The 13,802-nt window shown below is 37.2% G+C and overlaps 2 protein-coding genes and 1 long non-coding RNA gene across 3 annotated transcripts; all 3 read left to right on the forward strand.

The window, feature by feature from the left end:
- The first annotated feature begins 1,449 nt into the window (after positions 1-1,449).
- Positions 1,450-2,840, forward strand: LOC149713450 (uncharacterized). Its single transcript, XM_089849540.1, has 3 exons — positions 1,450-1,586; positions 2,403-2,479; positions 2,555-2,840. Exons 1-3 carry the CDS (start codon positions 1,530-1,532, stop codon positions 2,838-2,840), a joined length of 420 nt encoding a protein of 139 aa, XP_089705666.1. The 5' UTR covers positions 1,450-1,529.
- A 1,280-nt stretch (positions 2,841-4,120) lies between these two features.
- LOC149713451 (uncharacterized) lies at positions 4,121-5,810 on the forward strand. The gene is made up of 2 exons (XR_016371156.1): positions 4,121-4,190; positions 5,502-5,810. It is a non-coding gene; the product is annotated as an uncharacterized LOC149713451 (long non-coding RNA).
- Positions 5,811-8,718: 2,908 nt separating this feature from the next.
- LOC149713452 (uncharacterized) lies at positions 8,719-9,993 on the forward strand. The gene is made up of 2 exons (XM_089843839.1): positions 8,719-9,012; positions 9,110-9,993. Exon 2 carries the CDS (start codon positions 9,169-9,171, stop codon positions 9,883-9,885), a length of 717 nt encoding a protein of 238 aa, XP_089699965.1. The 5' UTR covers positions 8,719-9,012; positions 9,110-9,168; the 3' UTR covers positions 9,886-9,993.
- The last annotated feature ends 3,809 nt before the right edge of the window (positions 9,994-13,802 follow it).

Consider the following 13,802-nt stretch of genomic DNA (forward strand, 5'->3'; position numbering starts at 1 on the left):
AATTAATATCAGTTACTGACGATTAAAATAATTAATATCAGTTACTGACGATTAAAATAATTAATATCAATTACTGACGATTAAAATAATTAATATCTGTTACTGACGGTTAAAATAATTAATATCAGTTACTGACGGTTAAAATAATTAATATCAATTACTGACGATTAAAATAATTAATATCAATTACTGACGGTTAATATAATTAATATCAATTACTGACGATTAAAATAATTAATATCAATTACTGACGGTTAAAATAATTAATATCAATTACTGACGATTAAAATAATTAATATCAGTTACTGACGGTTAAAATAATTAATATCAGTTACTGACGGTTAAAATAATTAATATCAGTTACTGACGGTTAAAATAATTAATATCAGTTACTGACGGTTAAAATAATTAATATCAATTACTGACGATTAAAATAATATCAATTACTGACGGTTAAAATAATTAATATCAATTACTGACGGTTAAAATAATTAATATCAATTACTGACGGTTAAAATAATTAATATCAATTACTGACGGTTAAAATAATTAATATCAATTACTGACGGTTAAAATAATTAATATCAATTACTGACGGTTAAAATAATTAATATCAATTACTGACGGTTAAAATAATTAATATCAATTACTGACGGTTAAAATAATTAATATCAATTACTGACGGTTAAAATAATTAATATCAATTACTGACGGTTAAAATAATTAATATCAATTACTGACGGTTAAAATAATTAATATCAATTACTGACGGTTAAAATAATTAATATCAATTACTGACGATTAAAATAATTAATATCAATTACTGACGATTAAAATAATTAATATCAGTTACTGACGGTTAAAATAATTAATATCAGTTACTGAAGATTAAAACAATATATTTTTTTATTTAAGAAAAACCTCTCGACTAGGAGAGGTTAATTTTGCTTATCAACTTGTTTTATCAGTTATCAACGATTTTTTTCCTTTTTATTATACTTAAGACAGAATACATGTACCTAACTGTAATTTTTTTAAGAGAATATGAAATAGATACTTTATTAACCCTAAGCGTTGCGCGTACTATTTTTTAAAACGATGCACAAATGTAATAATGAGATATTTTCGCTAAAGGAGTTTTTGGTGAAAAAAACTTAGATAAGAATTTTGGTTTCTAAATAATATGTTTCATAATCATTTTTTTTTTAAAGTTTCAATATCTGTTACTTCAGGGAATTAATTTTCCACACTTTTCTTTTACTTTTTCCCTTCTTTGTCTACAAAGTCAATATTTATTAATATAATATGAGGCCAAACAAAAAGAGCCCTCGTTGTGATAAAGTTACTCTGTCAATTCCTGAGTTGATTTTAACCAATTGCAGCAATTTACCCAGTTCTATTTCAAACGTTATAAAACCAAACTGGTATCAATTTCACATTTAATTGAATACCAATATTTACGCACAGTATCTAATTTTGTTCTCTTCTGTAGGACTTTTGGATTAGGAAGTAATTACTAGACGTCGAAAATGTATTCCAAGTACCGGCAACTAGAGCATCGCGTTATTCGAACTGGCATTATTCAAGTATGCAAAATAATCTGTTCAAAACATTTTCATCCCAATGTCAAATTCACCTTGAATTGTCACAGGTTAGAAATTATGTAATTAGGGTTGCAACATAGGGATACTTAACTGTCTTCACATCAAACTGAATGTAAAATTACAAAGAAGTGAGACTAATTTGATTACTCCAAATTAGTTATCTTCCAATTGTTCAATGAGAAATTAAAGATGATAAAAAAAACCGATAATGGGGGGATAACATATGGCGTAAGTTCGTAGTCACCCAAACAGTGTGATTTTAAGCGTTGTTAACTTGTTAATGATAATGTGAAATCAAAGGCGTCTTGCTTATTTCAGGAATGGATTTAATCTTAGAATTAGGAATGGAGAACGGTTAGTATTTACTTCAGTCCGACTCATAGCCCAGTATAGAGCCCCTCCCTCCAACACGTAACGAAAAGTTTAAATTATCTTATTGGCTCACTGAATCTACGTTTTGATGACGTTACTGACGGGGACGGCGAAAAATACGTAATTCCTTTTTACCTCTGTCGCTATGACCCGCCTCTTCTTTCATGCCCCTCCGTCCCGTGGATGGGGGTCCGGGACTTTGACGCGCGCCCAGATTACTCTGTTCTTCTAAAATTAAATCTATCCCTGCTTATTTCAAATTCCATAGGAAGCTTTATAGGTCCATAGTTTAGTATACGGATTCCTGGGCTTTATTTAAATTCTGTACTGTTCCATACTTTACAAAAGTATAGTTGCTGACCATTCAAGGTGAAAAGTAAACACCATTTAAGACGCTAACGATAAATGTAATCTTAATTTTGACAGGAAAGTTTATTTATGGACATTGCCAAAGATATAATGAATAATATCAAAAGAGCGTTCCAAACGTTCGCCAACGTTAGGTATAAAGAACAGTGCCACTTTTCAATGACATAATCCGTCTCTTTCTAATTGATGATTTTCGTCCTTGCACTTAGTTTAGAAGACGTTCTCATATCAAAATATGACCTTCAAGACTTGGACATTTTTGATGAATATCCCGAGGTAAGTCTTAACTGTGTGTTAATGATACTAAATACAATAGGTGGTTACTTTAAAAATCGTTCGACGGAAAGATTTTTCCAATCAGACTTAAAAGATTATGGGAAGCCCTTATATGAGCGAACCCGTACTAGCGGCTTTGATAACCGTGGCTTCCTAAATAGCGGTTTCCCGAAAACGTGGTTTGCCCGTTACGACAGTTCGCTACGGCGGTCATCGTAAACGCGTGAACCATTACAGCAGTTCCTAAAAGAGCACTTAGAGCAGGAAAACTAGGATGTGAAAAACTATAGTCGTTTATGATGGTGTGCGTTTGGGTTATTTGAACTCAAATAGTACTTGGTCAAGTTAAATTTTGGTTGTTTTGAACCCGAATAGTATTAGGTCAGTTAAGGTTAGGTTATTTGAACCCGAATAATATTAGGTCTGGTAAGGTCAGGTAATTTGAACCCGAATTGTATTAGGTCACTTAAGACCAAGGTTTGCGATGGTGTTTTGCGTGTGTGTATGGCCCGGAACCCACGAAAAACAAGTGTGGATAGAAGCTGATTAAGTCAAGAACCACTATGTGAAAGAATTGTGATAGGAAATTCATTAGCGCTATGGTATGAGTTAACGGCAATTTTCTGACTTCGGATGGACGTAAATCCAGTTTGCCTCGAGCCTTGTTAAGAAAAGATCCTCTTCCGGCTCTTGGAAGTATTGGGAAAGAAATAAGATTGGCATCGTCAAAGAATTCATCAGGTTAGATTTCGGCAACCCTCAAGTTTAAGTTTCATTTGATGGACGGTTGTATCGAAGAGGATTTTTTGGAAAGCCTATATATTGAAATATTTTCTTTATATACCGGTTTGTTGGGTTCGCGCATAGGGATGGGGAATACGGTCACGGTAGCTAGAATGAGAGATTATTTTCATACGGAAAGGGCACTGTGTGAGTGTGTGTAAAGGCGGGTTGCTGTTAATTATTTAGAGTTGTCGTTGAAAACTTCTTCTGACCCTTCAATATACATATACAGGGTGTTTCTGAAAAGTCCATCACAAATTAAGGGGCGTGTTTATGGGACCAAACTGAGCGGAAAGTACCAAAGAACATGGGGTGTACAACATTTTGTTACGGAGATATGGCCTTCCAAACATTCGCCCCTAAAACAAGGAAATATCCAAAAATGAGGAGTAACACTTAAGACCGACTACCCAGCTTGTTTAAAATTACTAGACAATTTCAATAGCCTTTAATCGAACAATTGATTTCTACCTTTACTAATCAGAAGCGTATAAATGAGTAGAAGTATGCCTACGGTGGTAATGTAAAATTAAACCCAAGTAAAAAGCTACGCAAATCTTCATCATCACGGACAACACTCTTGTACGTTAGGTATGACCTTGAGAAAACCTAAAAGGACATCTCGAATGTATTTGAAAAACCCATCTCCAATTAAGGGGCGTGTTGTTTGTTTCCAACAGAGTAAACTCGCCCAGAGAACAATTACAATGCAGAGCCACGTTTCGGCGTTAATGGCCCACAAAGGTGGTCCCAAACAAAAGAACAAACTTTAATTTGTTTCGTTCAGTAAGTGTTTCATGTGTCATAGATAAAACGCCATGATTAATGCACAAAGAAAATGTTATTGACAAGTTTTCGGACCGCGATGCTGAAATGTGGTGGTGCACCATCGTGCATGAACCACATTCTGTTTATTAAACCTAAGGGTACGTCTTCGAGTAGTTCTGGTAAATCGTCCCGTAAGAACTACAAGTAAGCCACACCGTTTAACCTGGGCTCTAGGAAATATGGCCCAATTAAATTGTCACCCACAATACTACACCACACGTTTAAGCTGAATTGTACTTTGTGAATTCTAACGCAAGTTGCGTGTGGTTTTTTCTTAATCAGCAAACCAATTGGCGGCTGCTTGTTTTTGGATCGTCCTCGAAAATAGTGAGAACTTCGCCTATTCTTAAAAAACAGAGCACTAAAACAGAGCACTATGTTTTTAAGAAAGGAATAAAAGAGGTTTCACGTACATGTGTTTGTTTTATTAAACTCATAATTCAACGAAGTCTGTTACAATGCCTTTCTTCACAAATGCCGAATATGCGGATATGCACCTAATGTATGGACTAGCCGAGGGGAATGCCGCTGCAGCTGTACGCTTGTATCAGGAAAGATTTCCGCAGAGGCGACTACCAAATCGACTGACGTTCGAGGCTGTGGACAGACGTTTGAGGCAAGATGGACGAATCCAACCGGCTGGACCTCAACCTAGAGCGAGAGCCATCCCAGAGGCCGTAGAAGACGAAGTTCTCACCATTTTCGAGGACGAGCCTGAATCAAGTACCCGCCAAGTTGGTCGCCGATTAGGCGTAAACCACACGCTCGTGTGGAAAATCCACAGAAGCCACCGGTTTCATCCTTTCCATGTTCAAAAAGTTCAAGGTTTGAATCCAGCGGACTACCCACGACGCACGGCGTTTTGTCAGTGGTTTCTGGCTAAAGTAAACGATATCGATTTCCCACGGGATTTGTTGGTTACTGACGAAGCTAACTTTTCACGGGATGGTATTATTAACTTACATAATAAACATCAATGGTCCCAGCTAAACCCCCACGCAACTTGCGTTAGAAGTCACCAAGTACAATTCAGTTTAAACGTGTGGTGTGGTATTGTGGGTGACAATTTAATTGGGCCATATTTCCTAGAGCCCAGGTTAAACGGTGTGGCTTACTTGCAGTTCTTACGGGACGATTTACCGGAACTACTCGAAGACGTACCCTTAGGTTTGGTAAACAGAATGTGGTTCATGCACGATGGTGCACCACCACATTTCAGCATCGCGGTCCGAAATTATCTTAACGCGACCTTCCCTTTGCGGTGGTTAGGTCGAGGTGGACCTGTGGAGTGGCCTGCTCGATCACCCGATCTGAACCCTTGTGATTTCTTTCTTTGGGGCCACCTGAAAGACTTAGTTTATCAGACTGAAGTGCCCGATGTTGAAGAGCTACGTCGACGAATAATTCACGGCTGTCAAACAATTCGCGAAACTCCAGGCATTTTTCAACGTGTAAGGGAATCATTTGTAAGACGTGCTAATGTGTGCCTTAACGCGGGTGGTGAACACTTTGAACAATTTTTGTAACTAGTTGCAATTAAATGTTAAAACTTGTCAATAAATTCATTTTCTTCGTGCATTAATCATGGCGTTTTATCTATGACACATGAAACACTTACTGAACGAAACAAATTAAAGTTTGTTCTTGTTTTTGGGACCACCTTTGTGGGCCATTAACGCCGAAACGTGGCTCTGCATTGTAATTGTTCTCTGGGCGAGTTTACTCTGTTGGAAACAAACAACACGCCCCTTAATTGGAGATGGGTTTTTCAAATACATTCGAGATGTCCTTTTAGGTTTTCTCAAGGTCATACCTAACGTACAAGAGTGTTGTCCGTGATGATGAAGATTTGCGTAGCTTTTTACGGTTTGAGATAACAGGAACAAGCCAGGGATCTTCCAACATGTCCAAGTATCATTCGAAAGACTGCCTCGTTTTTGTAATGCCGCCCGTGGACATTTGGACTAATTCCTGAAAATAACGTTGTTTACGCTGTGCTAATAAAAGTCCCTTCAATCAGAACCATTTTACTTGGTGCTGGGAAGATCTTGAAACATCATGTCACTTGGGATTAATTTTACATTACCACCGTAGGCATACTTCTACTCATTTATACGCTTCTGATTAGTAAAGGTAGAAATCAATTGTTCGATTAAAGGCTATTGAAATTGTCTAGTAATTTTAAACAAGCTGGTTAGTCGGTCTTAAGTGTTACTCCTCATTTTTGGATATTTCCTTGTTTTAGGGGCGAATGTTTGGAAGGCCATATCTCCGTAACAAAATGTTGTACACCCCATGTTCTTTGGTACTTTCCGCTCAGTTTGGTCCCATAAACACGCCCCTTAATTTGTGATGGACTTTTCAGAAACACCCTGTATACATAGCTAGTTGTTATAAGTATGAAAGACATACTGGCTTTTAAGATTATGATCTGAGAGTATGTATGTTTGTGGTTTGTGTGTGTGTGGAGGCTGGAATGACGAAAAGTCCATTTTAGCTTGATGTGGTAAGACCTTAATGTACCCCAACCGTTGGGCCATCACGAATATTACCTTAGCGAGTTAGAAAACATGAATTCTGTACTAAATTTGCACATACGAAACTAACACGCCCTCCCCACCCCCAACCACACCTTGCTAATAAGGAAATTCCGCATTTTTACCCGTTTTTGCTCTGAAATGTTTAATCATAACAAATGTTTGAACTACGCAATTAAAACCAAATTTCTCATATCGATTGAACCATAAATTTATAAGATATGTTCCATAAGTATGACACTTCCTATACTTTGTAATGATAGAGAATTACTGAGAGCTAGTTCGAGAACGAAGCCAGAATTGACTACACACGGTTTTGCAATCCATCTTTCATATAAGCCTGTACAAGGGATATATTTAATTTTAGAAGTAGGAATAGAGAACGGTTAGTATTTACTTCAGTCCGACTCATAGCCCAGTATAGAGCCCCTCCCTCCAACACGTAAGGAAAAGTCTAAATTATCTTATTGGCTAGCTTAAAGTACGTTTTGATGACGTTACTGACGGGGACGGCGAAAAATACGTAATTCCTTTTTACCTCTGTCGCTATGACCCGCCTCTTCTTTCATACCCCTCCGTCCCGTGGAAGGGGGTCCGGGACTTTGACGTGCGCCCAGATTACTCTGTTCTCCATTCCGTACTTCTAAAATTAAATCTATCCCTGACTGAACTAAGCCTTTGACAGCGCCTCACCAGGTGTTGTTTTACGAGAATCTATGACGTTTCACCTACGTCACTTCATGACAAGCTGTCAGTAACCAGTGACAAACTAATGGAACATATCTTATGAACTTGTGATTGAACTTAATTTGAAATTGCAATACATATAATAATTTCTGGCCGTGTTCTTATTTCGCCAAGGATTGTGTATAAATGCAGTTTTTAAGGACTGCGAAGTTAAACTCTTTCTTTGTAGTATTTAATGATACGAGCAACTCTTTCGATATAATCAAGATTTCATAATATTAGTTTTCAGTTCCTCGGCTCTTATCAATTAAAGGAAAATTCATAACGTGATTTTCGTTGTTTTTTTAAATGAAAGACCGAAATAAGTAATAAATATTCATTAACAATATTAAAGAAGATACCAACAAGAGCATAAGCGCGTTAGGATTGAGTGTGATGAAGCTAGGTGAAACCGTCACGTAGTACAAGCTGACCACGAAGAATACACCTGGACTATACCCGTCTGATTGTATTATTTATTTCATCCCATATAATTTTACGTACCAACCACGAATTCATTTAATTGTTGGTATCGTCCTTAATATTCTATAGACTAGCTAAGCTACCCATTGATTTCTGGGATTTTTGAAGGAGTAAAAACCGGGAAGAGTATATGTAGACACTAAATACGCTTTGGACCAACCCCCTTTCAAATATCTACATGATGTTTATTTTTTGTAAGAAAATTTATTTTTATAACTTTCAATTTCAATAAAACAGTGCTTTGTTAAGAGTTATTCATAAAGGTCAAATGTTACACATCTGGAAAAGAACAATCTTTACAGGCTTAATGGCTAGGGGTTTCATTCGTCCCAACCTTGAGTAAGTGAACCAAAGAACTTGTAAAACCTTCACTCACTTGCGCGCACCTAGCCTATTACTCACCTAAGTTTAATAACAATCGGATGAATTGTATTGGAACGTACAAGGGAAAAACAAAGAAACGTACAAACATTCGTTTTTAACATTGTACACCATTTCGTAGCACCAATTTAAACTATTCATTGTTTTATACGCTCTTTCAAATGAAAGAAGGATAATTCTAGGACGCGTTTCCCTTTAAAATTACAATATGATTGCCACGTTGAACGTCTTAGTGTCGCTTTATCCGTTATCTTATATAAACATATATATTTAATCGCGAACAAATTTGGCATAAACACCGCTGAAATTGTAGAGACAACTCGTGTGTCAAGTAACTGGGAACCATTTCATAGTTTTGAGATTAAGGTAAGAATTAAAATATTCGACGAATTATTAAAAATAATACTCATCCCACGCGATCGTAGTCGCTGGTAACTTTTATCAAGTCGAAGGATTAACATTCGCTGTCTTTAAATCAGTTGCTGTATGAAGGTGCTTACGGTGGTTGCCCTCTATTCCCCCGCAAACGACGCGTCACTCACGGAAGGTCCTTTGTAATCACTGCCATCACAATAGATCTAAAGTTAACCGGTGATATCATGATACGTTAACAATTACATTAGTGCTTTGTCTTGGATTCGATTCGGAAAAAAGTAAAAAAATTCTCGAGTGAGGTTAGAAAATTAAAGGAAAGAACCAATTTAAACTTTAGCCCAAACATTTGGTCCAAAATTCTTTCTCTCTTACCAGATTATTGCATCGACAGCTGAAGTGTGCCACTTTGCAAAGAAAGGTTGCCTATAGAAACAATGAAGGCTTTGTTGATAATAGTATGGTTGTCAATTATAAACGACACTTTCTCAAATGGCTGCCAAGATTCGATAAATATTTTATTGTCGAATGGAGAAGACGTCAACAAGAGCGACCAAGATGGGCGCACTCCTTTACTCCTCAGTTCGCGGAAAGGGTATTTAGACATGGTCAAATTGTTGCTGAAAAAAGGAGCGAAAGTTGAAACCGCCGACAATTTTGGACAAACATCGTTATTAGCGGCTTCAGAAAGCGGACATTTAGACGTCGTCAAATTCCTAGTAGAAAAGGAAGCTAAAGTTGAAGCAGTGGACAAACGGGGGGAAACACCGTTATTAGCCGCTTCCAGAAGTGGACATTTAGATGTCGTTAAGTTCTTAGTAGAAAAGGGAGCTAAAGTTGAAATAGCGGGTTATGACGGAGCAACACCATTATGGGTTGCTTCCAGATGGGGGAAATTAGATGTCGTTAAATTCTTATTAGAAAAGGGAGCTAAAATTGAAACGGCGGCCAATGACGGAGAAACACCGTTATTTGGGGCGTCCAGAAATGGACATTTAGATGCCGTTAAATTCTTATTAGAAAGGGGAGCTAAAATTGAAACGGCGGACAAATTTCGACAAACACCGTTATTTGGGGCGTCCAGAAATGGACTTTTAGATGTCGTTAAATTCTTATTAGAAAAGGGAGCTAAAATTGAAACGGCGGATCAATGACGGAGAAACACCGTTATTTCGGGCGTCCAGAAATGGACATTTAGATGTCGTTAAATTCTTATTAGAAAAGGGAGCTAAAATTGAAACGGCGGACAAATTTCGACAAACACCGTTATTTTGGGCGTCCAGAAATGGACATTTAGATGTCGTTAAATTCTTATTAGAAAAGGGAGCTAAAATTGAAACGGCGGACAAATTTCGACAAACACCGTTATTTTGGGCGTCCAGAAATGGACATTTAGATGTCGTTAAATTCTTATTAGAAAAGGGAGCTAAAATTGAAACGGCGGACAAATTTCGACAAACACCGTTATTTTGGGCGTCCAGAAATGGACATTTAGATGTCGTTAAATTCTTATTAGAAAAGGGAGCTAAAATTGAAACGGCGGACAATGACGGAGAAACACCGTTATTTCGGGCGTCCAGAAATGGACATTTAGATGTCGTTAAATTCTTATTAGAAAAGGGAGCTAAAATTGAAACGGCGGACAATGACGGAGCAACACCATTATGGGTTGCTTCCAGATGGGGGAAATTAGATGTCGTTAAATTCTTATTAGAAAAGGGAGCTAAAATTGAAACGGCGGACAATGACGGAGAAACACCGTTATTTCGGGCGTCCAGAAATGGACATTTAGATGTCGTTAAATTCTTATTAGAAAAGGGAGCTAAAATTGAAACGGCGGACAATGACGGAGCAACACCATTATGGGTTGCTTCCAGATGGGGGAAATTAGATGTCGTTAAATTCTTATTAGAAAAGGGAGCTAAAATTGAAACGGCGGACAATGACGGAGAAACACCGTTATTTCGGGCGTCCAGAAATGGACATTTAGATGTCGTTAAATTCTTATTAGAAAGGGGAGCTAAAATTGAAACGGCGGACAAATTTCGACAAACACCGTTATTTGGGGCGTCCAGAAATGGACATTTGGATGTCGTGAAAGTCTTACTAGACAAGGGAGCTGAAATTGAAACGGCGCACAATGATGGAAGAACACCGTTGTGGGAGGCTTCTGCTTACGGACATTTAGATGTGGTGAAATTGTTAGTAGAAAGGGGAGGTGAAATTGAAACCGCGGACAATGACGGAGAAACACCGTTATTCTGGGCTTCCGGAAACGGACATTTAGATGTGGTAAAATTCTTATTAGAAAAGGGAGCTAAAATTGAAACAGCGGATAACGACGGAGAAACGTCGTTATTTGGGGCTTCCCGACGGGGGCGTTTGGATGTGGTAAAATTCTTATTGGAAAAGGGTGCTAAAATTGAAAGAGCGGACAATGACGGAGAAACTCCGTTATTTGAGGCTTCCAAATGCGGGCGTTTTGATTTGGTAAAATTCTTATTAGAAGTGGGAGCTGATCTTAAAACGGGGGACAGTGGTAGAGGAACATGGTCATTCAGGGCGTCTAGAAGTGGACGTTTAAATGTCTTGAAATTCTTAGTAGAAATCGGAGCTGAAATTAAAAGAGCGGGCAAAACACTGCTATTAGGGGCTTCTATTTTTGAACCTTCAAATGTAACGATGAACTTCGAAAGTAAAGGGGGAGCTGAGAGGGGACTGGTTTTCAGAAATGGTAATTTAGATGTCGTTAAATTCTTAGTAGAAAAGGGAGCCGAAATTGAAACGGAAGACAGTGATGGACAAACACCGTTATTAGTGGCTTCTGCTTACGGGAGTTTAGATGTGGTGAAATTCTTAGTAGAAACTGGAGCGCAAGTAAAAAATCCGGATAAATCAGGCCGGACACCCTTATCGGAGGCTATACGAAACGGATATTTGGAAGTTGTTCGATTCTTACTCGATAATGGTGCCGGTATTCACGCGATTGACCAACTTGATTTAAACGCAATAAGAAACAAAGAAATTAAAAATATGTTGTCGGAACACAATGCTAAAATAGCTCGTTTTAAGAATAAGGACATAGTGGAAGCAGAAGTCCACTTGCTTATTGCGCAGAAAAATTACCAGATAAAGCAAATGCGAGAAAATATAGATGAACTGAAGTTACAATTGAGTGGGCGAACTGACCAAGGAGAATGTAACACCACGGTATCAATTATTGAAAATGAATAGCATTTAGAAATAATATCTTGTATGATCCACAACAAACTATAATATCATTTAATACTTTTATTAATAGATGAATTATTGGTTTTCTATTATGGGTTTTTATTTTTGCAATTTACTTATGGTTTACCGTTATTGAATTCTTAGGTTTAGTATTGTTATTACACCTATGAGGCTATGAATCATGCTAAAAGAAGTAGTTTTAATGGTTCAAGCCTAGAAAACTGTATCAATAACATAGTACTATCAACTTATGCGTCCACGGTATCACGTATAGAAAATTATTAGCTTTTAGAAATAAAATATTTTATGATACTTAAATTAACATTTGAATTATTTATGGATTTTTATGATTGCAAATTTCTTGTGGATTTTTATGGTTGCAAATTTCCTATGGTTTACATATATTGAATACAAATGATCGGTATTGATATTACAACTATGAATCATGCTCAAATAAGATGTTTTAATGGTTCAAGGTCTTGAAGAACTGTAACATTAACAAGTACTTTAAACCTATGCGTCCACTGTCGTATACCATTGCTTTTGAATAAAACCTGTAGACTTTGAAGGCATTAGTAATAATTCTAGGGAATTTCGTGCTAAAAGGAGATTCTAACGTCTTTGTTAATCGCCTTACCGGATGTTCCGTCTTAAGTCAACAAGATGTTCGCAAACGCCGGACACTACTTTACCCCGACGTTTGAAAAGGGTCTATTGTTGTTCATACAATGCTTTTAAAGAAAAGTCCTTAAAAAAGTTTCAGGGTAAGTTTACGGGATTTTGGGAGCCCTAACCCAAAAGTTCTGCACACTCCAACAAAGTTTCAAAGCGAGTCCGTATATTAACAAGAAGGAATTTATTATAAGAAGACATAAGTAGCGAGATTTTACGCTTCTACTTTTACGCCAGTGTTAGTGGACAAGTAAGCCCCGCCCCTTTCATGTCCGTCATTGCTCTGCGCTTTCCCGTTGGATCCCGTGGGGATAGGTCATACAGACGCGAATGACGTATTACGACTACGCGAATGGTTTTTAATTGCCATTAACAAAATAGTTAAAGATTTTGAACCTAACTTGATAGATTTTGAATATATGTGTCTACATGAAAATTGTTCGTTCTATAATTATTTCTAAATCGAATCAAGTGTACTATACTTATGATTTCGTGAGTTCCAAAAACAAAAACCAAGGCTTAACGAAAAGGTAAAAGAGAGAGCGGCGTCGCTCGAGTGTAATAAGAACTTTCATCAAAATGATATAAAGAATTGGTAGATTTTACCGATGACTAATATTTTTGTAGCACCCAAGGAGCGAAGGCACTAGGCAGGACATTTTTTTATTACTTTTCATGCTTACATTATTCCATAAAGAAGGGTTTTTAAATTTCTGGCCGCCATTTAAAAAGATGGCAACAAATCGAACCCAAAAGAACATTCAGTCCGTCGGCCCCGTCTATAGGTTAAAGGAAACCAGTGTACTAAATATTTGTGAAATAGGTTGAAACGCGCGGACTTTGTTGCATAGAGAAGATTTTTTACATTTCTGGGCGTCATTTATTAAGATGGCGGCGGATTGGATAAATCTTTCTTGGTACGCGCCTACTACTTATGAGTAACGTCCCTGCAAATTTTCAGCCTTCTAGGGCAAGCGGTTTGGGCTGGGCGTTAATTATCAGTCAGCCTGACAGTCAGGACTTTGATTTATATAGATATAGATAACTGGCGTATTGCTGTACTTTTTAAAACGTTTTGACATATGTCAAATTAAGAGACACATTGTTTACCTCAGTGCCTACCACCACACAATACAACCACATTCTTAAAAATAACTACGAAATTGAT

Source organism: Phalangium opilio, unplaced genomic scaffold, assembly GCF_054372755.1.
Source record: "Phalangium opilio isolate 3A_F unplaced genomic scaffold, DU_Popi_V2 ptg000009l_1, whole genome shotgun sequence".
Taxonomy (NCBI): Eukaryota; Metazoa; Arthropoda; class Arachnida; order Opiliones; family Phalangiidae; genus Phalangium; species Phalangium opilio.